The 23,305-nt window shown below is 39.0% G+C and overlaps 1 protein-coding gene and 1 long non-coding RNA gene across 3 annotated transcripts in view; both read right to left on the bottom strand.

Annotated features, from left to right (window-relative positions):
• Window positions 1-370: 370 nt before the first annotated feature.
• aass (aminoadipate-semialdehyde synthase) overlaps window positions 371-23,305 on the bottom strand; it is a 100,027-nt gene continuing 77,092 nt past the window's right edge. The window contains exons 14-24 of the mRNA XM_080874085.1: window positions 10,164-10,285; window positions 9,006-9,135; window positions 8,635-8,745; window positions 8,103-8,211; window positions 4,692-4,832; window positions 4,430-4,597; window positions 3,728-3,823; window positions 3,137-3,252; window positions 1,129-1,217; window positions 867-1,043; window positions 371-701 (exon numbers count right to left, since the gene is read on the bottom strand). Of these exons, the coding sequence (XP_080730211.1) occupies window positions 583-701; window positions 867-1,043; window positions 1,129-1,217; window positions 3,137-3,252; window positions 3,728-3,823; window positions 4,430-4,597; window positions 4,692-4,832; window positions 8,103-8,211; window positions 8,635-8,745; window positions 9,006-9,135; window positions 10,164-10,285 (1,378 nt within the window). The 3' untranslated portion in view covers window positions 371-582. The remainder of the gene's footprint in view (window positions 702-866; window positions 1,044-1,128; window positions 1,218-3,136; window positions 3,253-3,727; window positions 3,824-4,429; window positions 4,598-4,691; window positions 4,833-8,102; window positions 8,212-8,634; window positions 8,746-9,005; window positions 9,136-10,163; window positions 10,286-23,305) is intronic.
• On the bottom strand, window positions 10,607-19,864 carry LOC308391492. 2 transcript variants are annotated; one of them, XR_013970646.1, is made up of 3 exons: window positions 16,766-19,864; window positions 15,743-16,548; window positions 10,607-15,417 (listed from the first exon to the last, which is right to left on the bottom strand). It is a non-coding gene; the product is annotated as an uncharacterized lncRNA (long non-coding RNA). The 2 variants fall into 2 exon arrangements; XR_013970645.1 differs by having other exon boundaries at window positions 10,607-16,548.

The raw sequence follows: 23,305 nt of genomic DNA, 5'->3' as shown, positions 1-23,305 counted from the left end.
CTTGTGACTCTAATAGGGGACAAAATCTGCTTCATGTTGCTTTCAATAACTATCGACTGTTATCAGTCAGTAAAGTGTTCGCTGAGGTCACAGGAGGGTAATTCTAGACTTCAATAGAATCACACACAAAAAGAGGAGTTGCCCTCTGGCAGCCATTAGAAAGAATGCAGGATAAAGGCACTTGGCACTGAATTTAACACCTCCACCAAGCCTGAAATGGAATGAAAGAACAGTTGTCAAGGTAACAACCACACACATGCACATACATAAAAGAAATTGCTGGATTTATCAGATGGTACTGGGAGCATTATTTGGCAATGGAAATAAGATTGCCCACACAAGAAGGTACAACAAGGTAAACAAAACAATCTACAATGCTTCAGATAACTTTTTATTGTGAATTCAAAAAATCAGGGAGCAAACAACCTTCCTGGGTAGGCATGTTAGAGTATTATTATAAACTCAGAATGAAAGCAGGTAGGTGAGCCAGAATCTGTCTGAAGAGTTTAAAGGTCGATTAATGACATGAAATGTAGACAAGATTAGAATTTACAGTCATTTGCTCTTCTTGATGTTGTAGCTCTACTCCTGCAGGGTGCTTTTGGAAATGAAGTGTAGTCCTTCCTCTTTCAGCCGGGCCAGCACTGGTTCGTAGATCTCTTTCACCATTGGAACCACCAGACCCTTTGTATTGATTTCACCTACAAAGTAAGTATAGAGAGCCGGTAACATTATATTCTCAAGTATTTATCTAATATTCAGTGAATGAGGTTGGTGACTAAATTTAGTTTGAACATAGTTTGAATGCTCTCTGTAAAGTGAAAGACCAACGAAAATGAACATTTTTGAAAAGTGAAATCACTAACCGTTAAGAACCATCCGAGCAGCAATGGCTGCTGGGTATCCAACAGTCTTGGCCATGGCTGAGAAGCCGGTGGGGTCGCCATACACCACCAGGCTGATGTGTTTGGTCTCTAGTTCTCCAGTTGGATAGCGAACCCCCACATCGTTTCTCAGAATGATCATGTCTCTTTCTCCCTTATCTGATGACAAGAGGCAATAGTTTTTTTTACACTTGGTGTCACATTTAATACTCCTGTTCTTCTAATATGGTATTAATGAGCTCACCGAATGAAAGTTTAGTTTCCAAATGTTTTGCAAGGGCAGCCAAAATGCTCTCTGCATGGGGCACTAGCTCATCGCCAAGCATCCCTAAGCTGCAGAAATAAAAAAATGGTTATTAAAATAACATAACCGTTACAAAACAATACTTAGGGCTCGAAAGATAATTACTCTGCCCTAATAACCCTACACACTGCAGCGGCAGCCCACGTGTCCTTGGCTACATCTAAAGAGATGAGCATTTGCTTTTTGTGGCTGGGTTGCTGGTGAATTGAATAAATGAACAACAAGTCTTTCAATGTGAGCTGCAAGCGGCTTGCTTTTTACCCTTTAACAACACAGATGGAATGTTTCCAACAGTTCACTTTACCATCAGAGGAATTTACATTTCAATGCCAGTGTGACCCTCTTGCATTCACTGCCAGAACTGTGAGAACAATGACAGCATGAAGCCTTGGTCTGAAGAGACCCTTGGAAAAGCTAATTTAAACTGATGATTGTGCATACTACACCACTTCAGGTGTACTTGTTAGGCAGGCAGTAATAAGTGTGTAGAAGATGCATAGCCTTGCTCTTGGGGTGCTGTGTATAGGGACAACGCAAACTCAGAAGAGCAGTATCAATCACAAAAGAATATACCAGATATTTGGATGTCTGCTAAAGTAGTACAGGATTCCACCAAATGACAAAACAATTCAAATTATTTCAGGCTTCATTTCATCTTTATATTTTTGATAATCACTTTCTGACTTGATAAGGACGAGACTCTTCTGAAAGGTGCCAATTCTCACACACTGACAATATGATACAAGCTTTTACCTTCACATGGTTTCAGACTGGCCAAATATATTGAATAAGGGGAGTTTTAACATTGCATTTAGCTTCAGTGTAAACCATAGATGGTATAAACCAGTGGTCCCCAACCCCCAGGCCGGTCCGTGGCCTGTTTGGTACTGTGAGAATTTAGGCTCGGGTGTGAAATTTATGGCTGTCAGGATTTTTATTGTTAACTCGGTTTCCCTGGGTCTTTTCCCGTGTTGTAGTTATAGGTCTTATTTTGAAATAAATATTTACGCATTACCATAGCAACTAGAGAGCATTAAGGGGCAGAGAGGAGGATGTGACTCTCAGTGTTGTTGGCGCATTTCAGTAGGACGCTGCTAATAAAGTTACACAACTAGTTATTATATTTACAAAGTACCACAGTTCGTCGCTTCATTTTATTTTGTTGTATTTATCGTGACACCTTAGTGGCCGGTCCATGAAAATATTGTCTGGCATTAAACTGTGGCGTAAAAAAAGGTTGGGGACCGCTGGTATAAACAATAAAAGGCGCTGTGACATCACTCACTGGTTTATGAAGTACTGTTTTAAAGCCTCCCTCATCTTCGTGTTTTGAAACCGTATGTAATGAGTGAGCGATAGATCTGCCTGTGAAACTGCTAGTTATTTGCCAGTGTGCATACACTAGATACGAGGCTCAAAATGAACAAAATTTACAAAACTATTCATTTTAACCCCAAATGACTGACTGACCCATAAATTAATCAGCGAAATGTTGTGCACAGAGGCCAGGCCCAAGTGCAGTTTTCTTATTGTGTCCTACTGGACAGGCCTGTTTTTGCAAACACAGGACAGATCCTTGTTGTCATTAGACTTTTTAATTAGATTATAAGGCCACTGGACTCAGTAGTATATAGAGCCTAATCCTGGTTTGAAAAAAATATTAACATACATGGCAGCCATTCTCAGGTTCAAGAGTCTTGACGTCCCTCACATTTTTATTCTACTGTTCCCTTTCCCCCATTTCTATTAATCAGAAAGGCTTGAAAGTGAAAAGTGATTTAGTTTCTGAGATATCTGAAGACTTTTTTTAAAGGACCCATGGACACTATGAGAGAGATGGTACCAAAAGGAAATTTGTTAAAATCTTGAAAACACAATAGGAGAGAGACAGCTTAGCTTTAGTTGACTAAAAGAAGCTCTTTTTTTTTACTTCAGGATGGCTTCTCACCATCTCAGAGTGTCCATCCTGAAGTCATCCTGCCCTGTGTGTTCATATACAGCTTGTTCAAAGACATTTTGGGAAACAGAAGAAGATAAATCCATCTGCTGACAGAGGAGTTCTTTCTGTAGAAAGAAGAGAAACAAGTCACTGCATCACATTAATGAATCATGAGACTTCAGGGCTACATTTTGTAGGTGGGCTGCTATTTATTTGGTTCTCTTTGAATTGTCTTTTCAGATAAAAAGTTCTGAGTGTTTTCAGAGAAAACCCTTGTTACATCAATCATCATCAACCAGCTTTTGATTTCTGATAAACACAACCCAAACACGGAGCACTAAGGCTGCTTTTTCTTGTCGAACAGATAGCAGATGACAAATATTGTCTGCTGTATACTCTCATCAATGCCAGAGTGCCCCAGCTCACTGCAGCCTTGATGCTAATAAACAGCAACTGTAATAGGCTCTACTGTCACAGTCAAGAGCTTCAAAGCAGCTTGTTACATTAAACTGAATGACAGAAAGAAGCAGGGTGCACTGTTAACTGACTATTTTCCGCCCACATCTTTGGATGCTTTTGAACACTAAAAGAGGTTCTTACCCATGAAACTGGTGATGACGTGTGCTGCAGGATGGGACTGGGATCGCTGTTGATTAGACCCAGTTTAATGAAACCACTCATGGCCTTCGAGAAACCCTGAGTAACAGGACAAGAACGGAGGTGACCAAAATATGTTAAAATAAATTGGGTTTCAGGTTTAATCAGGGGATTATGTTACACGGAAGTGCTGGATATTTGCAAAGTTACGTGGACACAGAAAAATGTCTATTTTGCGCACCTCAAGATCACAGTGATACCATTGCTGTGCACTGATTGGCCACGCTGATGATTAATGTAGGACTTGTACTTCTGTAGTACAAGTTAAGTTTAAAGCTCATTTTGTACCACTGCCAAATCTGTAGTGAGATTTAATGTTCTGGGCACTTATTACTGATGTGGCTTTGTTTGGTTAGTGTTAACTGATAACTCCATCCTCGTGTCTTAATATGGTCACTCCTGTCTTCAAAAACTAACATGGTAGGTGCCAAAATGCTAACACTGAGGTGTCAAAATGGGGAGTCCAAAACTCATGCATTTCAGAGACTATTTATGCCTTTTATAATCAAAGATAATTATAATTTCAATATTAGATTATTACAGATTATAATTACAATCTAATATTGAATTTAATTATTTCTTAAGCATAATAAATTCTGTATAGCAGTTGTATTTGTATGTGCAGTTTGTCTATGTGTGTTGTACCTTAAAACGCAGAGTTCCTCTGATGAGCGTGTGTGCTGTCTGGATGCCGTATGGCTCAGCGTATTTCGTGCTGTCACGATTCGGAAATCCCTCAAGGTTGAAACCTGGAAAGAAATCCATTGGAGTGGTGGAATCCATCAGAGAGCCACCAGGTGGGACATTTATCACCTCAAAGAAAGACAAAAAAATCTTATCTTTACTGAAAGTAAATAATAATAAAAAAAACATATTAACAATTTATGGTCTTTTGAGACATCCATACCTGGTTGTCTTTGAGAAAAATAGCGGGACTGATAGTGTTGAGGAGGACACCATATGGGCTCCAGCTGAACTTGTAACGAAGAGGATTGTCTGAGCACTCAGGAGCAGGAAGACCACCACAGAATGAGCTGTAGGACTCCACCTAAAATGTATTCAATGCATAAAGAATGATCAGACAGCTACACAAAAATGCAGCTAAAGCTACTGTTGATATGCAGAAAGTACTTAAAATATCTAGTAGCTGGTATATGTTAGTGACCAAACGGAAGCCACTACTCAGTAAAATGCACAAGGGCTCATCTTGAGTTTGCCAAAAGGCACCTGAAGGACTCTGACCATTAGAGGCAAAATGTTCTGGCCTAATGAAACAAAGATTTAACTCTTTGGTCTGAATACTAAGCTTCATGTCTGTTGGAAAATGTGAATTTAATATTTTTTTGAATAAGGCTGTAACATGACAAAATATCAAATACGTAAAGCACTGTAAATACTATCTGGATGCACTAAAGTGTATTTATAATGATACCAACAAATGTAATTTTTTACAGAAATGTCTAACAAAATTGTCCAAGCAAGGAATAGTTGTTAACCGGCAACCAGGTCACTGGCAGCCAAGGATCACTGATACACATCAGGAGAGAAGGCTGGCCCGTTTGGTTTGATTCAACAGACGAGCTACTGTAGCTCAAATTGCTGAAAAACGTACTGCTGATTAGAAAGGTGTCAGAATACAAAGTACATCACAGTTTGTTGCATATGGAGATGCATGGTTTCCAACAATGGGCACCCGAGCATCAGAACTGGACAATAGTGAAACTGAATAATGAAAGACAGTGGCCTTGTCTGATGAATTGCATTTTCTTTTACATTACGTGGCTGGCCGGGTACATTGTTTACCTTGGCAACACCTGGCACTAAGATGCATATGGGAAGAAGACAAGACATGGGAGCAGTGAGATGTTTTGGGCAATGTTCTGCTGGGAAACCATGGGTCTTGCCATCCATGAGGATGTTACTTTGAAACGTACCACCTACCTAAGCATAGTTGCAGATCATGTACACCCTCTAACCAAAACAATATTCCTTAATAGCTGTAGCCTTTTTGGAGCAGGATTGGTTTAAGGAGGACAAGAACGAGTTTGACCCTAACCCTAACCCTAACTCTCAACCTAATCAAGCTTAATAATCTGTGGCATATGCTGGACAAACAAGTCCTATTTATTCATATTTTTTAATACATTATATTATTTATATATCATAACAGTTGCCTTAAGGTGCTTTATATTGTAAAGAAGCTACAATTATGCAGAGAGAACCCCAACAATCAGATGAAACCCTATTAGCAAGTACTTGGCAGCAGTAGGAAGAAAAAACTTTATATTAACTGGAAGAAACCTCCAGCAGAACTAGGCTCAAGGAGGGTCTAGCCATCTGCCATGACCAGTTGGGATTTAAGGGACAAAAGACACCCTGTGGAAAGGAGCAAGAGATTAATAATAAGTAGTGATTAAAGGCAAAGTGGTGAATAAACACAGCGAGTGAAGAATAAATAATGTTATGCCTGATCAGTGTACCAAGTAATCCCTGTGATCTAATAGTTCAGGCTTTAATCTGATCCAAATATTCAGCTTCTAGTTTTTTTGCATTTTTGGTCTTTGTGATGTTAAAGAGAGAGGATATTCTTACAGAGCTATCTCAAGCAAATGGCTATCTGTAAGTGAAGAAACCCAACCTACCTGCTCTTCAGTGCGTTTTTGTAATAGGAGTTGCCAATCAAAAGCAGTGTTGGGCAAGTTACTTTGAAAAAGTAATTAATCATAGTTACTAGTTACTTCTTCAAAAAAGTAACTGAGTTACAAGATTCTAAAAGTAATTAATTATTTGAAAAGTAACTACTGCGTTACTTTAAAAAAAAGTTTAAGCCTCTGGGGTCCAAGGGTATAATTGGCCATTTTAAACTACTTTTGATGTTTCCTCTATATTACACCTTTAAAAACTATTTACTTTGCCTTGTTTGGTCTCATCCTTTTCAGCACAACCTCACGTGTCTGAATTTATTTACATAACAATCAGCTCTTCTGCATTCAATAATATGCCACACAAATTATTTGTGCCACTCCAAATATTTCTGTCCACTATAAAGGAGAACATCACAGCCTGACACCTGCAGGTCTGACAGCAGCAGGTGTATCACTCCTTTTTGTACCTGGAGACAGCAGGTTCATTGTTCTGACACACAACACAAAACTATCCACAACACTACACACTAACTACACAAGACAACACATTAACTACACACTCCAAAAAACACGCATATATATTGTTTATCATGACTCTGGTTTTACGTGGCCTATCAACACAATTGCTTAAAGATGTAGCGCCCAGATTACTTACAGCTACTTCTGTGCAACTGATATGAGATGCGGTAAACTGAACACAGCTTCAACCGTCTGTTTGTTGAAAAATAGTAACGGACCGCATTTTCTTGTTATTAACTGTAATGGCGTTGTAACGATAGGAACAGTAATTAGTTAGATTACTCCTTACTGAAAAAAGTAACACCATTACTTGTAACGCTGTTATTCCCATCACTGATCAAAAGAGAAGTTTAAACGGAGTATGGCATTACGGAGATGAGTTAAAACTGCTATTTCAGTCTGTGGTTAAACTTAGGGGCTGCACTTGTCTAGTCTAAGTTAAATAAGATTAGTCTCAAAACCTGAATGAGGCAAAGTCACTGTAATATAGTTCACAAATACAAACATGAAACTGAAAATGAGTATAATAGGTCCACTTTAAAGGAGTAATAGTAGGTAGACAATTTTCAATTAGAGAATATTTTTTTCCTATGGTCTCTGAATTCAGCAGCTGTGTGATCCATAATTGGTTAGTTTATGCTTAAAGAAAATCATGCGTGGAAACAAACCTGGCAAATCAGTGCTTACAGAATAACCATTGGATTCAGCTTCCACTGTATGCTGACTGACTGAATGATTGCATGAATAAGCAGGTCTACAGCTGTTCTTAATAAAGTTAGTGACAATTGTATTTATGTATCTGTCAAAGTCTGATCAGGTTAACCACTTGATATGACAGAAGCTGGCATGAATCATTAATCTTGAGTTGTGTCTAGTTTTAAAGTGTTCAGTCTGTCAGAACAATATTGGGTTCAATTTGTTTGTTTACATTACTAGTTTCTAAGAAAAAAACAAAACAAATTCCAGTTCAAAAACTCCACATTAGCCTGTGTCTGTCTGCTTGAACTGGAACCTGTGTGAAACTCAGCATGTGTTGAACATAAAACTTTCCATGTTGAGCCATAGTGTGACTGTCCATGTGTGTTTGAACACTGTTTATATGGCACACATACAGGTGCCAGATTTTCTATCTCAGTGTTGCAATGTTCACTCACAGTGCAGCTTTCAGCTTTGGCTTTGTTGATACACTCCATGGCCAACATGTGGTCGATGCCTGGGTCCAGTCCCATCTCATTCACGATCGTGATCCCTGCTTCTTCTGCACTAATACACACAAATGCATTCAACATGTAAATATGCATTTTCACTTTTCATGACTATATTTCTTAATAATATTAGGGGGGATCTTTTCTGTTTTATTTTATTCTATTTTTGCTATGCATTTCACTTTCTTATCAAAAGAAAAATAAGAAAATGTCATTATAAAATTCAAAGTTTAAACTTTAAAGTCACAGCTTTTTATCCCATAACCTTCAAACGTTTAGCCAGTGCAATAATTATGTGACACAATAAGAAACAAGACTAACATTTGCCTATACATTTGTGCATCCCAAATCCTATGCATATGTTTTACAATAATTTATTAATACTGCTGAGGATGATGTGCACACATAGGAAAATAATAGAGAAACATTTATTGAAAGTAATCCTGAATTCCTAACAGACTTCTGTGGACTTGATCATTACCTGCTCTGCAACGCCTTCATGGCAGGACTAAGGTAGCTGGCTGTCACCATGTTCACCTTCCTCTTTATACAGTGTTTGGCGATAAGCGGATGGAACGAGTAAGGCAGCAAGCTGAGGAGAAGATGAAGGGGTTGACTTAAGTATAAGCGGACTGATATTTTAATCTAATAATGTAATGTTAAATTGTAAAACAGTCCAAAAATAACTGGGCTCCATTAAATTACTTTGGAGATGAAATGATAAAAAAATAAAAAAGAATTTGTTTTGTGGTAATACATATTGTGGTATTCATCTGGAATAAATGAAATCATTACAACTTTACACATTACTTAATAATTGCCACCAATGTTATATCTGTCCTGCTGCTATACCTGATGACCAAGTCATGATCTCTGACCAGAGAGTCTAGGTGTCCCTCTTGGCTGCTGACATCCAGCATGACAGGGATGGTGTTGGGGTATTTGGCTGCCAGCTCCTCTGCCTGGCTCAATAGCATCGATGCTAAACGCAAACAAAGAAACAATAACCACTGTTACACATAATTTTCTGGTCTTTGTCAACTTTCTCAGTTTCAGTTTTTTTTAAGACTTTAAGTAATGTACTCTTTACTGTGCTTATAACTGTTAATGTAAGCCACTCAGCTGGACTCAGCTGGAAGTTTGTGGTGTCTTTGTAATCTAGGCCAATTTAATGCAATTATCAATGAATATTGTGGCTCAGGGTTTCATTTATATGTTAGCTCAGTTAACGTGATGCACTGTGCTACCCAAGCTACCCAGAATATATCCATCTTCTAGATATAGTCAATGGCACTCATTATTATAATAATAACACCAAGATACCTAAAGTCCTAAGTTGGACAAGAACCCCAATGGTAAGATTTACACTTTAAGGGTAGTGTTAGAAGTGTTTTATCACTTTTACTAGAGATGAAACAATATGATTTATGATAAACTGTATCTAAGTGAACTTCCTCAGGCTAAAGGAATAAGTCACAGTTAAGCTTCTTAAAGATGAAAATATTTAAAATAGCAATGAAAGTCCTCTGACTCTCAGCCAAACTGCAGAAGTAAGTCTTCTTGGGGTCCAACATGGTAACAGAAATCTAACAGGCTAACCAGCATTAAGGTTGACACCAGTATACTGATGCAATGTTTTCACTCTGTTGATCTCCAAAGCCCCAAAACAATTTAATCTCAGTAGAAGTACATACATCTATGTTAAGAGGGAAAACATGGTCAGTCAGTAACCTGCACTGCTTACAGTTACCTTTTGGCAGAGTTGAGTAAACACTGACTAACACTGTTCAAGGTTGTGATGTGTCCATTAGATGGGGTATACAAATCACTCACTCCTCATAATACTTTCAAAGAGACCAAACTAACCCTTTATAAAAATATTAAACATTGACCGTTGGTTTCATTATTTATCTGAAAATGATAAACTTGACAATAAAGACTGACATGAATTTTAATCCCACAAAAGCCCAGAACATTTCAGTCTTAATAAAGTTTAACAGGCAAACTCACCCACAGTAACCTGGGTGCCCTGATCACGGGTCAGATACTCCACAACAGGTCCAGACACATATCCTGAACCCAACAGCAGAACTCGCTTCATGCCGGCCTTCTTCATGATCTGAGTTTTCTCCCTTAAGAACATCAGACAGGCTGGGTTATTATGGTAAAGCATGACAACATTTCAATTTCTGAGCCTCCAAGTGGGAAAGTTACATACTGAACTCCACAGATTTGAGTTCAGTACCTAAAACTAGAGATGGCACGATACCACTTTTTTATGTCCGATACCGATATCATAAATTTGGATATCTGCCGATACCGATATGAATCCGATATAGTGTGTTTTTAATCAATAAAACTGTTTTTTTAATATCTTGCTGCATTTTGTATAAGTTCATACTCAAGTTTAAATAAACAACAACACTAAAGCTATTCTGTTATACCTGTATGTAAAAAAATACACTGCACCCAAAATATTTCATAGTTCAGCAATACTGATCAATCTAATAAACTTAAACCTACTCCATCCTTCCTATTCTTGTATTTTAAAGAGTACTTAGCAGAAATATTAAGCAACCTAACTAATAGGGTTGCAAACTCCCAGCAAAAAAAATAAATACCTACACCTCATGATGCTTAATCGACATAATCAACTTTAATTTGATGCAGTGTGAAAAAAAAATGCACAGAATTAAATTATTTTTCAAGAATAATTAAATAGATTCAACATCTTCCTTCAACAGAATTGCAGACTGCACAGATGGTACCTTCCCAAAGGAAAAAGCACTATAGCTTACTAGGGTATATTAGACTTATTAGTTACTATATACAGTAATTGACTTCTATACATTTTACATAAGATTAAAACTTTGGGTGTAAGATTCAGATAATTATTTATTAAAAGCTCGACATTTTAAATGAGAATAAGAAAGAAAAGTATGTCTTTGTGCCCCCTTTTCCCTGTTAATGCCCTATCGGCCCCCCTGGCTAAACTTTGCTAGATCCGCCCCTGCACAGTTACCAGCCGTTAGCTACGTAAAAAAAGATCCTGGTGTAGAAAGTAATATTAAATAAATTCTAACAACAGCTTATCAAGGTTAAACGTGCTGCAGTTGTTCAGCCGCTGGTTTCCTCTTTCTGGCACGAAGTAGGCGATAAACAAACAAGAGAGTCACGACAGAAAAGCCAATCAGCTGATCATTAAGGAGTTTCATGATTGAAGTAGCAGCAAGAAGAGGCAGTCGCTCCAGGTATTGGTTGTTAAGCTTAACGCGGGAATGCTTTACAAACATTCAGAGATGAACTTACACACTTGCTTTACTTCTCTCTGGGATAACTTTCTCAGAGATGAAATGCTGGTTTGGTAGCGAGGCTCCAAATACACCCAGCCGCTCTATCATGTGAGCATACTGCTTCGACTTGCTAAGGTTATAAGCCGAGTTACGCCGTGTTGCAAGTTTTGTGAGGTGCTTTTTTGATATTTAATGGATCGGATTACATTTTTATTTCTATCCAATATCCGATCCAGTAATTTACATCAGTATCGGACCGATACCGATACGTAATATCGGATCGGTCGATCTCTACCTAAAACATGAGATTTCAAAAACTGAAGCACAGCATACCTAGGATATCAGATATGGATATTTGTTGCAAATAAAAAAGGAACACCAGAGATGCAGTTCATGAAACTCTGATTCCTTGCTCATTCATCTGTTTGCACTGATCATGTTTGCACTGATCACCACCTGCACTCATGTATATATCTATCTACTTAGCACTTTTAATTCTTATTTTTATGTCTATTTAAGCGTTATATGACAGTATGTTTGCACTAAGTACCGCAGCAATTTCCTAATGTTGTAAACCTGCTCAACATTTGGCAATAAAACCCTTTCTGATTCTGATTAATGTTTCCATCTGATCCTTAAAACTGTATGATTTGACTGGAACAACACAAATTACAGGTTTTCTGGTCGAATCATTTAAAGCAACAAATAAAAGTTTTAGATGACGAAGCTGTCAATACAATTCCGTCATATTTTGTCAGTTCCGTTGGAGCAGCCTTTCAACGCCTCTCTCTGTCTCTCGCTAGCAAAGTTGACCCAGACAACAAAGTAAAGCTAGTTTTCAGCTACGAGCACGACACAAACCCGACGTATTAGCCAGAGGTCCCTTTACTATGGTTCGGAGCCGTGGACCTGTTTTATATATGCGTGGAATAGTTTTCCATACGAGATCGCTGCAAAAAGTGCAGCCTTACGTAATGTCCACCCTACTGTTACTCATTTTATATTAAGATTTAAAAATCTAGTTGGCACTGGTATGACAAGTAGCCTTCAGTAATAGTAATAAATCACACAGCAATAGTTAGGGATGGGTACTGGTGTTCTGACATAAACGGTAGTAACCAGACCGAATTTCGGTGCTTTATTTCGGTGCTTTTTTTTTCCTGAGCTGTGATACACTTCTAGCCAATCATTTTACGTTTCCGAGGATAGTAGGCGGGCCCAGGTACGTACGTTCTTTTAGAGCAGAGCTACAGATTAAAAATGCCCAAGGCGAAGCGGTCAAAAGTCTGGCTGTACTTCACAGCAAAAGATGCAAACTCAGCAGCTTGCAACAAGTGCTTTAAGCTGATACTGTGATACTGTCAAAGGAGGTAACACCTCAAATCCGATGAAATACCTGGCGACGCATAGAGGGATTTTTTTTAAAAGCCGAGAAATGCGCCGTATTTGATAGCTTGCTGCGAGACCTCACACTGAACGCATCTACTGCGGGTGTGGTGCCTGTTATCAGACCCGGAGTTAGCAACATCCCCCCAAAAACACGAAGAGGAGAGTCCTGGCCCCTAGCCCTGCCAGTGTAGCAGAAATGATGAGGATGATGCAGCAGCAGCCGTTCTTCTCTGCGTGAGTAGCTTAATGTTGTTCGTGTGTAATTTACGTTGAGTAGACTAACCACGTTATTACTTTAATGCATGTAAGGTGAACTAGCAAACATCATCATAGCTACATGCGGCTGTCTTCTTGTTTGATGGCAGATACTCCCTTCACTCTGGCCAAAAAGGCTAAAATGACAAAAGAAAAAGAGGGAAACAGCTAAACATGAGAGGTTTAGGACAAAGTTTGTGTTTTTTCCATTGTTTAAGCACTGCTTCCAGCCAAGAGTGATACCATATATGCCCCATAGCTGCAGAAAAGGCTAACATTGTTATCTTTTTACAAAAAAACAGCTGAACATGAGAGGTTTTTGGACCAATTTTGTGTTCTCCATTCTTTAAGCACCGGTTTGAGCACCGTTTGAGCACCGGCACCGTTTCAAAAGTACCGATTTGGCACCGGTATCGGATAAAACCTAAACGATACCCATCCCTGGCAATAGTACATTCATGTTGTTGTAAAAAGCATGATAATATATTAAGTAATCTAAAGTATTCAGAATACGTTACTCTCACTGAGTAACGTAACGGAATACGTTACAAAATACATTTTGGGGCATGTAATCTGTAATATGTAGTGGAATACATTTTAAAAGTAACCTTCCTAACACTGTTAAAATCTTTATTTTTGAAAAAATGAATTCAGTCATTAATAGTTATGGTTAAACAAATGCTTGGCTTAACAAAATGTCCACCTACTGTTACTCATTTATATTATGATTTTAACATCTAGTTGGTATTGGTATGGTGAGTAGCCTTCAGTAATAGTAATAAATCACACAGCAATAGTACATTCATGTAGTTGTAAAGTATTCAGAATACATTACTTCTATAATCTTTGGTGGAATACATTTTAAAAGTAACCTTCCCGACACTGTCAACAGGTTAGCACCTCATACCACAGTGCAGCAAAGCAGTCTCATGAGCGCTGGGAAGGACGAGCCCAAAACAGACAGTGTAGGAGATGACAAGGTTAGTAATTGTATGGTGAAAATTATAATTTCAGTTATCTTGATTGGCAAAAGAAAAGTAAATACAAAATCTGCTTCTCACATATAGGGTATTTCCAAGATTTTTTTTTCAAAACTTCTCCAATTTCTTTCATTACAGCTGTCCTGTGCCAGATGTTCTGTTGACCCACAGTGAGAGGCATCATTTCACAAACACCAGGAAGACTGAAACTCATCGCCGGGATCAAGCAGGGCTCGTGATCTTCACCAGCAGCTCCCTCACAAGAAGGATAAACCCAGCATTTCATGAACACTGATGGAGACCTTTGCTTTGTGTAATGTTAGAAGTACTCAGATAATCCTCAGAGGGTCTGGACTTTTACATAATAGAATAGAATAGAATAGAATTCAACTTTATTGTCATTGCACATGCACATGGCAACGAAATCCAGTTTGCATCCATCCAGAAGTGCTTTAGCCATGATATAGATATATTACAATATATATTAGCAATAATATAGATATGTAAGTATATTACAGAAATAGGTCTATTATGGTATGTTATAATGTACACGGTATGAAGTATGTTAAGAATATTCTATAACTATAAGTATGTACAGGCTGTAGTGAGTACAAGCTATGTACAGGCTATGAACAGGATATAAATATGTAATAAAAAACTATACAGAAATCTGAGATATACAGTTATACAGAAATGTGAACTATGCAAGTTATAAACAGTTGTAGGATTAAAAATTATCGTATGTACAGAATGATTATTTACACAGAACTATACAGTAGTGCAGTTAAGTAATAGCTATAGCTATAAGCTATAGTAATAGCTTTAAGTCCTGTAGAAAGTTAAATATATTTTGTGCTCACTGGTTACTCTGGTATGAATGACTCTGAATTACTTTATGATAAATAACACACTATTGCCTAAAAACAGTGAAAGAATTCCAGATCACAAGTTTTTAGTTCAAATACAAGTAACAACCTTTGACTTTAATCAGGTTTTATTTAATTGTGTCAGAGAAAACATCATGTGCTCTTCATGTAGCTGAGTACATTCAGAGTTTAAAACAGAAGTTGTGCAGGTCTGAGATCAGCAGTTTTCTGAAACACCAAACTGAGGTACTGTTAATGCTGATGTATAGTGACACAGTTACAGGGGTGATTAATCCTTCTGACTTTTTGTCTTTAAATTTATCAATAAAACAGCTGCAGCTTTCACTGACAGCACATGTGGTACTTTAACCTTTGTACTGTTTTCTTCAGTTAATTTTGGAGTTACTACAAAGATTGAAGATATAGGATGATCTGTCTGCTGTCACTGGGTGGTGCTGAGGTCTGAATCTGAGGACGGCTCCTGTAATCACAAACAGAACAGAATGATCACAAACTGAAATATAAAGTTTATCTTTCAAATCTGAAATAGAGCTGTTCCTTCTCTGTCCTCACACACTCGGGATCTGAAGTTGTTCAGTCCTACAGTTCTGCCGACAGCTGACATATGAGCTGTTTATTTTTTATTTGTTTTAAAGGCCTTATATACTAACACATTTTCTAATATCATGTTTACCTTTGAGTTGTTGATACTTTATAAATGGACATCTGCAAAGATGAGATGATGGAGCTAGGTAGCTAGCTAAGGACCTAAATTACGGATTAGTTTACAAACACATTTAACTTACCAAAAATAATGCGGTGGGGCCTCAGGTCCTCCTGTCCGGTAGTCCAATTTACTGAAGAACACCTCAGGCTGTCACTTTGAAATAGTCGGTAATGTAAACGCTGGACCTCTCAGCATCTGCCATTCCCGAACAGACACGTGCAAGTTTGTCCGTGACCACAGCCGCGTCGTCAGTGTTTTCTCCAGTCATTGGTCAGCATTATAATATATGCAAATACATGCAAAATCTTGCATTGAAACTGAAAAAAAAAAATTGTAAGCGAAAACAAAAAAATTACAGTTTCAATTAATTTTTTTTCAGTTTCAATGCAAGATTTTTCAGTACATTTATTTCAGTTACAATATTTTTTTTCGGTTTCGTTTCAAGGTGGCATCGTTCTGATTCCATAGTCTTTCCCTTTTCACGTAAATGGCCTCTGTGTTGTGCCATCCGCTTTGTCAGAGGTTGGGAGAGTATTCCAGTGTGTACAGCTGATCTGGGACTGCTGCAATGATCTGGTGTCCACATCGGATGGGAGGTAAGCATGGGAGGAGGCGTTGGATTCGGGGGAGGGAGAGTGATAGTGAGGACGTATCAGTATCAGTGTACATGTTTCATGCGTGTGCATGTGTGTGTGTGTATCCCATGTTCATCTGAGAGAAAGTGTCACCACACCCGGTTAAGCAAAGGTCAACAGTCTCTGTAGTGTTCTGTTGCAGAGTGTAGCAACTCTGGTTAAACACCAAGCTAAACCTCTCTCAATGAATACATGAGTCCGAGTAGACGTGACTTTTTACTCAGAATCTTCATTTGACAAGCGGTGAAAACTGTGGTTGAAAAGACATAAATATTGTATCACGAAATAACTCAAAATATGACTTTACATCTTCGTGTTAGCTTGAGCAACAGTAATGATCATCAAAAGGAATGCCTTTTTTAACATGTACATATCAACCTCCATGAATCACAAATAAAATATAATTTTTAACAAATACCGCTATTTATGCCTTTTTAACACCTTCATCATGAAATATATACACTTACGGAGTTGCCTGAACGATGTTCCCAAGTGGATGGCTGTGGATAAGCCTCAGAGCAAAACCGCATGTCACTCTCCCTCTTAGAGCAACCAGGATGAGGAATTAAACAGGAAATGAAGCAATACAGGGAACCCACCAGGAAGTGAGGTTATTAGCAAGTTCACCTTCAAAATTAAAGCTTCTTAACATGTTTAACTCTTTTTACTGTTCTTTTTAACTTAACTACAAACAAATTAATTATTTTAAAGCAAACATTAAAGATAAATGACGTAAATGCCTTTGAGGCATCACAGTCTCCAGTGGATCCAGGTGGCCTTGAAGGAGGTACAAAGAATTCTGACAACAATCCTGTTATCATGGGAAGAATTTGTTGTTCCAGTCAGCTTCAACCTTGGTAGGCCTTCAGCTGGCGCCAGGGGGGCCGCATGAAGTGAATGTTTGGGTTTAGTGTGAACAACTTCATCCAATTTTTACAGTTGGTCTAATGTCCATCATGGCAATGTTCCCTCTAAGCTGCGCGCGTGCGCACTGCTGGCATGGTCTCTGCGCACAGAAAAAAAATCTAACCAGAATTGAAATTAAAATTAATACTTTAACAATTCTGTTTTGCAGTGTTAGTCAGTAAGTGACTGGCTGCTCCAGTATGGGATTAGAACGATGCCACCTTATCCCATAGTCCAGCCAATAATGCGATTCACATTCGTATATACGCAGCTAATCAACGTCGTTGACAGGCTATGACAGCGTCCTTATGTGCTGACACTGGTGTTTTAGCCAGCAAACCGGCTGATGAGGAGTGAAGCCACGTTAATGTCAACGCGCACAACCATTGGAGATGTGAGCAGGACAGACGGAACAATTGAAGGAAAAAGTGTGGACTTTATACCAGTTTTTAAATTGTGTTGATAGGCCACGTAAAACCAGAGTTATGATAAAAATATATGCAATGTTTGGTTTTCTTCCTGAATACTATCGTTGTTTATATTTAGTGCGGGAAGAAATGGTAAAAACAGCGTTTTATACGGAAAACACTCAAAAGCTTGTGAGCAAAAACAAAACCAAAAAACCCCACCCTTTCCTATTGGTGGAAAAATGTACCATGCCAACCAATCCAAAAAATGATATGGCAACATTAGGGGTGCAACGATATTCGTATCGATATTGAACCGTTCGATACAGTGCTTTCGGTTCGGTACGCATATGTATCGAACAATACAACATTTGTAATTTATTTTATCAACTTTCCTTCTGATGATGCTGTCTGTGTTGAGCGCTCAGTGAATCTGCGCTCGACAGTGCAGCCTAGGCGGAGTAGTCGAACGCAGATTCAGTGAGCGCAGGGCAAGCTAGCGAGACAGAAGTTAAGCTCTCCTTGCAACATGGCAAATTGAACCTCCCCCACCCTCATTCAGATCTGGTGTTTGGAATTATTTTGGTTTTCATGTGACGTATGACCCTGAAGGTAAGCGCGTCATGGACAAAAGTAAAACAGTATGTTGGATGTGCCACGCAATGCTCAATTACATGGGTGGGAGCTAGTGTGTTAGCGCAGTTAGCTCGTTAACGTGTTGGCCGTCCAGCCCCACGCATGGGGCGATCCGCGGTAGCTCGTTAACGGAGATTTGCCGTGTTGTGGCGTTAACGTCATTTCAACGAGATTAACGCTGACAGCACTAGTGAGAACACAACGAATATGACTGCACATTTATGCTGACATCATCCTAGTGCAAAGACAAGTGGAAGCAGACAAAAACAACAAGCGCGCATGCTACAAACTTTACCCGAGTCATTTAGACAGCTGTTAGCACAGGATTCTCCTTATGGGGACCTGATATGTTTAATATGCTGCTGAGAATATAGCCCAGAAGAAGCATATAGTATAGCTTTTATTTTGGAAAGAGCCATTTCTCTGTAATAAACTCTCTTTTCCAAAGATGAGTGATTCCTCGATCAGATATATTTTTTTTATTACTTTGTTATTTCAGCGACATTCAATTTAAAAACTGTACTTTTGAGTTAAAATATATATTTATAATTTTAATAAATGACAAATTAAAAAGGCATGAACATTTTTTTTGTATCGAAAAAATATCGAACCGTGACACCAAAGTATCGAACCAAACCGAATTGTGAATTTTGTGTATCGTTGCACCCCTAAGCAACATGGTATTTTGTTGTTTAGGAAGGGGGAAGTTTTAGGAGTGACGGCGGTGTTTTGAGATGTGAGAGATTTGCGACGTTTAGCGCAAATCATGTGTAGTTAGTGTGTTTTGTTGTGTAGTTAGTGTGTAGTGTAGTCAATAGTTTTGTTGTGTGTGTCAGAACAATGAGGCGACTGCTGAACGTTACAGGTGTTACAGGAGTGATACATCTCCTGTTGTCAGGCCTGCAGGTATCAGGCTGTTGTTCTCCTTTATCTCATAGTGGACAGAAATTATTTTTTGGAGGGGCACAAATAATTTGTGTGGCATCAAATTTGATGCAGAACAGCTGATTGTTTTGTAAATAGTTTGAAATGCTTATTTTAAAAAAAGCCTTGGCTGCATTTTTAGGTAAACAGCTGCAAAAACTTTGTTGTTTGCATAACTCAGTTACTTTTTTGAAAAAGTAACTATATAATTAATTGCCCAACATTGGTCATTATATACTGTATTTTGCAGACAGAGTTACAGGACTCTCTCCCAGACCACAAACTCGTGATCATAATACAAGTCAGAGCTTTATATAAAAAAAAGAAAAAAAGAAAAAAAAAGAAAGTTGTGTTTTCAAAATTCAAGTTATTTTTACTGTGTTAACATACCAGGTCATGAACAAGATTCTTTTTAAATTTTCGTTGTAAGTGGGCTAAAGCAGTTAATTAAAAGTAGCTAACATAAATGTAAACACTGTAATTTGATTATTTTAATAAACCATGTAACTTGATGCTGGCGTGACCACAGTGCTGTTGCTCACAGTGGTCCAAGAGACTGCTCAGGGAGTTTGTGTGTTCGCTCAGACACACGAAAAATTAGAGGGAACATTGATGACTGGTCACCAATTATCTCAATTCCCGTTGTTCTTCTCCAATATGTTATCCATATTGCGTTCAAAACACAGTCTGAGTACTCACAGCCCTGCCTATCATGTCGGCCAGCCTTGTGGGATTTTGAACAGCTATAGCCACTTCTTGTTCTTTGATAAGCCAGATCCGAGCCAGCTCCAATCAGCCAGAACTCTGTTATCGTGGTTCCAAATTGGTAGATGTTGTTCATTGTCCTCCATCGAGAGTGTCGCCAGACACACAACGCAATCGACCATCGAGTATCTGGCAGCAAACGTCTCCGCAGGACAATCTGGCTCTCCCAAGCCCAGCAAGGTGTCAATTCCGTTACGGGAACAGTTGATCAAATCCATAATTCTTTAGGTTTTAGAGAACAAGACTGAGAAACTCTTTGAGGGTTAGAGTTAGAAGAGACTAGACTAAAAGATAGAAGCAGCAGCCGGGAAGATAAGGGAGGGAGAGGGGAAAGATGCGTCCGCCTCCTCTGAGAGTCAAAGAGGGTAATGTGTAGAAAGGTTTGAATCAATGTCTTAGTTATTTACAATACAGTGTGTACAAAGTCAAAATGGCAGCAATAGGTAGCAAACTGTATGACTGATGAAGAATTGGACAGAATTCAGACAAGAGGAAGGCTAGCAGTGGAGAAAGTGGGTGAAACATGGGAAAAAAATAGGTAAAAATCCTGGCGGCCACCAGTGCTTCTCCTCAACCTTTGCTTAATGCAAGCCAATGATATGATCTTTCTAAATGGAGTAAGACATTTCTACAACGACAGGATGTATGTTTTCCATTGTGATTGTTTAATGAGAAGCACCGTATTATTTAGGGTTCAATAGCCCAATTAAAACCAATCAATCATAGCAATAATTCTCCAATGGGAGATCATTTGTTTAGTTAGATCTAGGTTGGTACTTTTCTTGTCAGGCAGTGCATTTTTGTTTAAATTGGAAGTAAATAATAAAAATGTCAGAAAGAAGCATTTATAGTACATTATATTATAATGCATAATACACAATACATTAACTGTTAGTAAGATTTAAAAAGCCAGGTAACCTATGAGTATGCCTCATTTAAATATTACTATGTATATTCCTTTTTATGTATTTGGGTTTTTTTTCTGTTTTGTTAAAGGAATCTCTGGCATCATAAAAGTAGTGACTTGTGATTAAACAACGTGACAATGAAAGCCATGCTCTGGAAAACCCAGAGTAGGACTTTTAATCAAATTATATATCCTTCTTAAAATATCTGCTAGATTCAGTAAAAAAAATCAGTTTGTGATTTTGCAGGCAGGATTCCCTCAACATTACACCAGCACCACCACCAATATTATTGGATGATTGAGGCACCCAGAGTGACCTGTGGGATTAAGATCCCATCACCCCCCTCAAATCCCCCCCGGAGTCAAACCCGTGGGCTTGTTATCGCTGGCCTAATTGGAAACCGCATTGCACAAATGCTCTAGCCACAGCGGGACTGACTGTAGATCTGCCTGGCACTTGTATTCTTAATTAAAAAAGAAAAGGCAGACATTCACTCAGGAGGATTACCCCCTAAGTTTACATATCTTAAGGAGCCAAATTCAGTCAAAAGGATTAAAAATTTGATGGCATGGCTTGTCTCGAAAAATTATACTTAGGATCAGTTAAGAAAAAAAACTCATCAGGTCTTAGAGCTGGCCTAAATATGACCAAATGGAAGGCTTTGGTGACCATGGATTCATTGAGGATGGTGAAAAGAGGATGAGATACCTCCAAGCAAGCTGTTCCTACAGCCTTCGAGAAAAAAATGCATACAGTCTGATTGTTAATGATTAATAAAAATATTCATTGGTTAAACGTTATAAAGTCATAGATCTGTCAATAGATCCAACAAACACATTCAAATATTTGTAAATACAACTCTTGCGAACATGTAAAAAAAAGCTAAGACTGCAGAAAAATAAGCAAATCAATTACAAATAATCAACAGATCTGAGAAAATAATTATAGCAGATTTAAAACCATTCCTAAATGCTATATGCTATAAATGTGATTTCCCAGATGACGAATGCTAAATGTGCAAATGATTATATTTTCATGTTTTTGAGAAATCTCCTTTATACAGAGCCAGACTGAATTGACTTCTGTGACTTTGGTACTAGAAAAAAGCATTAGCTCACAGGGCATGTTTACTTACAAGTCTAAGCTTCAAAATGTTTTACATTTGTTTTTGTTTTTTTTTTTGTTTTTTTTTTGTTTTTTTTTTTTAAATGACATCAGAAACAGCAGTATGCGACATTACGTGATGGCAGAGCTTCAGTTCATCCTTTGTCATTTTTTTTTTTTTTTTTTTTTTAATAAATAGGACAGGGGGAATGAATGAGAGAGAGAGGGGGAGAGAAAGAAAGAAAACCAAAGGGGAGAAGAGACGGTGAGAAGGGGGGGGAAGAGAGAGAAAAAAAAAAAAACTCCTGGGTCACCTGTATGGAGAAAAAAAAAAAAAAAAAAAAAACAACAAACAAACAAAAACAAACAGAGGAGACAGCAAACAACAAAGAGCAACATAATAATAGAGAAAACAAAGCACCATCACAATAAACTAGCTAGTCATAGATATCAGTATTTACTAAGTAATAAACGATATTGTGCAGCACGCAAGATAGACAGCGCACAGTGTGCTTTGAGGCAGCAGCCAAGAAAGCTTTAGTCCGCGTCTGTGAATACCCATGTGTGCATACCTGTGTGGATCAGCATGCTTGCATTCCAAAGGTTTCTCCATGTAATGATCTGCTAGGGAGTGTGGGGGGGGGCCACAGCCCCGTCCTCCAGGGTGTGAAGCGGGTATGGAGGAGATCAAAACTCCAGACATCCAGAGGCCCCCAGAACACAAGAGACCATGGAAGACCAACAGAGGGGCAGCCGCGCCACTGTCCCAGTAAGAGCTGAGGAGAGTCCCAGATGAGGGCTCGCCCAGCAGCCGCGGAGCAGAAGTCAGGGGGAGTTGCAGTGACGCGCCCGTGAGCTCCGCCGGCCCCCAGCTGCGCCTGAGTGACCGAGCCCTAGGCCGAGAGGCCGGGGGCACCCCACCTCCAAAGGGGCCCGAGCGAGCCCCAGGCCCCAGGCCCCGACAAGCGGCCGCCAAGGAGTGAGCCGGTGTGCACCCGGACGCCCACCCCCAGACACAAAAGAACCACCAACACACCGACACCTGAGGGAGTCCGCCACCGGCAGGGGAAGTGGTGGTGGGTGGAGATAGGCCTCCAAACCTTGGAGGACCTGAGGTGTCCCCAGAGAGGTGGCGTCTGATACCCAACCTGACATATAGACACAGACATACAGGCACACACAGACACAAACATCCATTCCCACCCTCATGCTCTCATATGCACTCACTCCACACTCAACCAACGTGGAGACAGACATAAAGAGACGCTGTACACACAATCACACTCCCCAAGCGTACTCTACAAACCGGGTCTAGGTACCCTTGCCCCTGGAGGGGGGAATTGCACCCAGACCCAGG

The sequence above is a fragment of the Rhamphochromis sp. 'chilingali' genome, assembly GCF_963969265.1.
Source record: "Rhamphochromis sp. 'chilingali' genome assembly, chromosome: 2".
NCBI classification, from domain to species: domain Eukaryota; kingdom Metazoa; phylum Chordata; class Actinopteri; order Cichliformes; family Cichlidae; genus Rhamphochromis; species Rhamphochromis sp. 'chilingali'.
The sequence above is the reverse complement of the archived record's forward strand: the minus strand, read 5'-3'. Positions and strand labels throughout refer to the sequence as shown.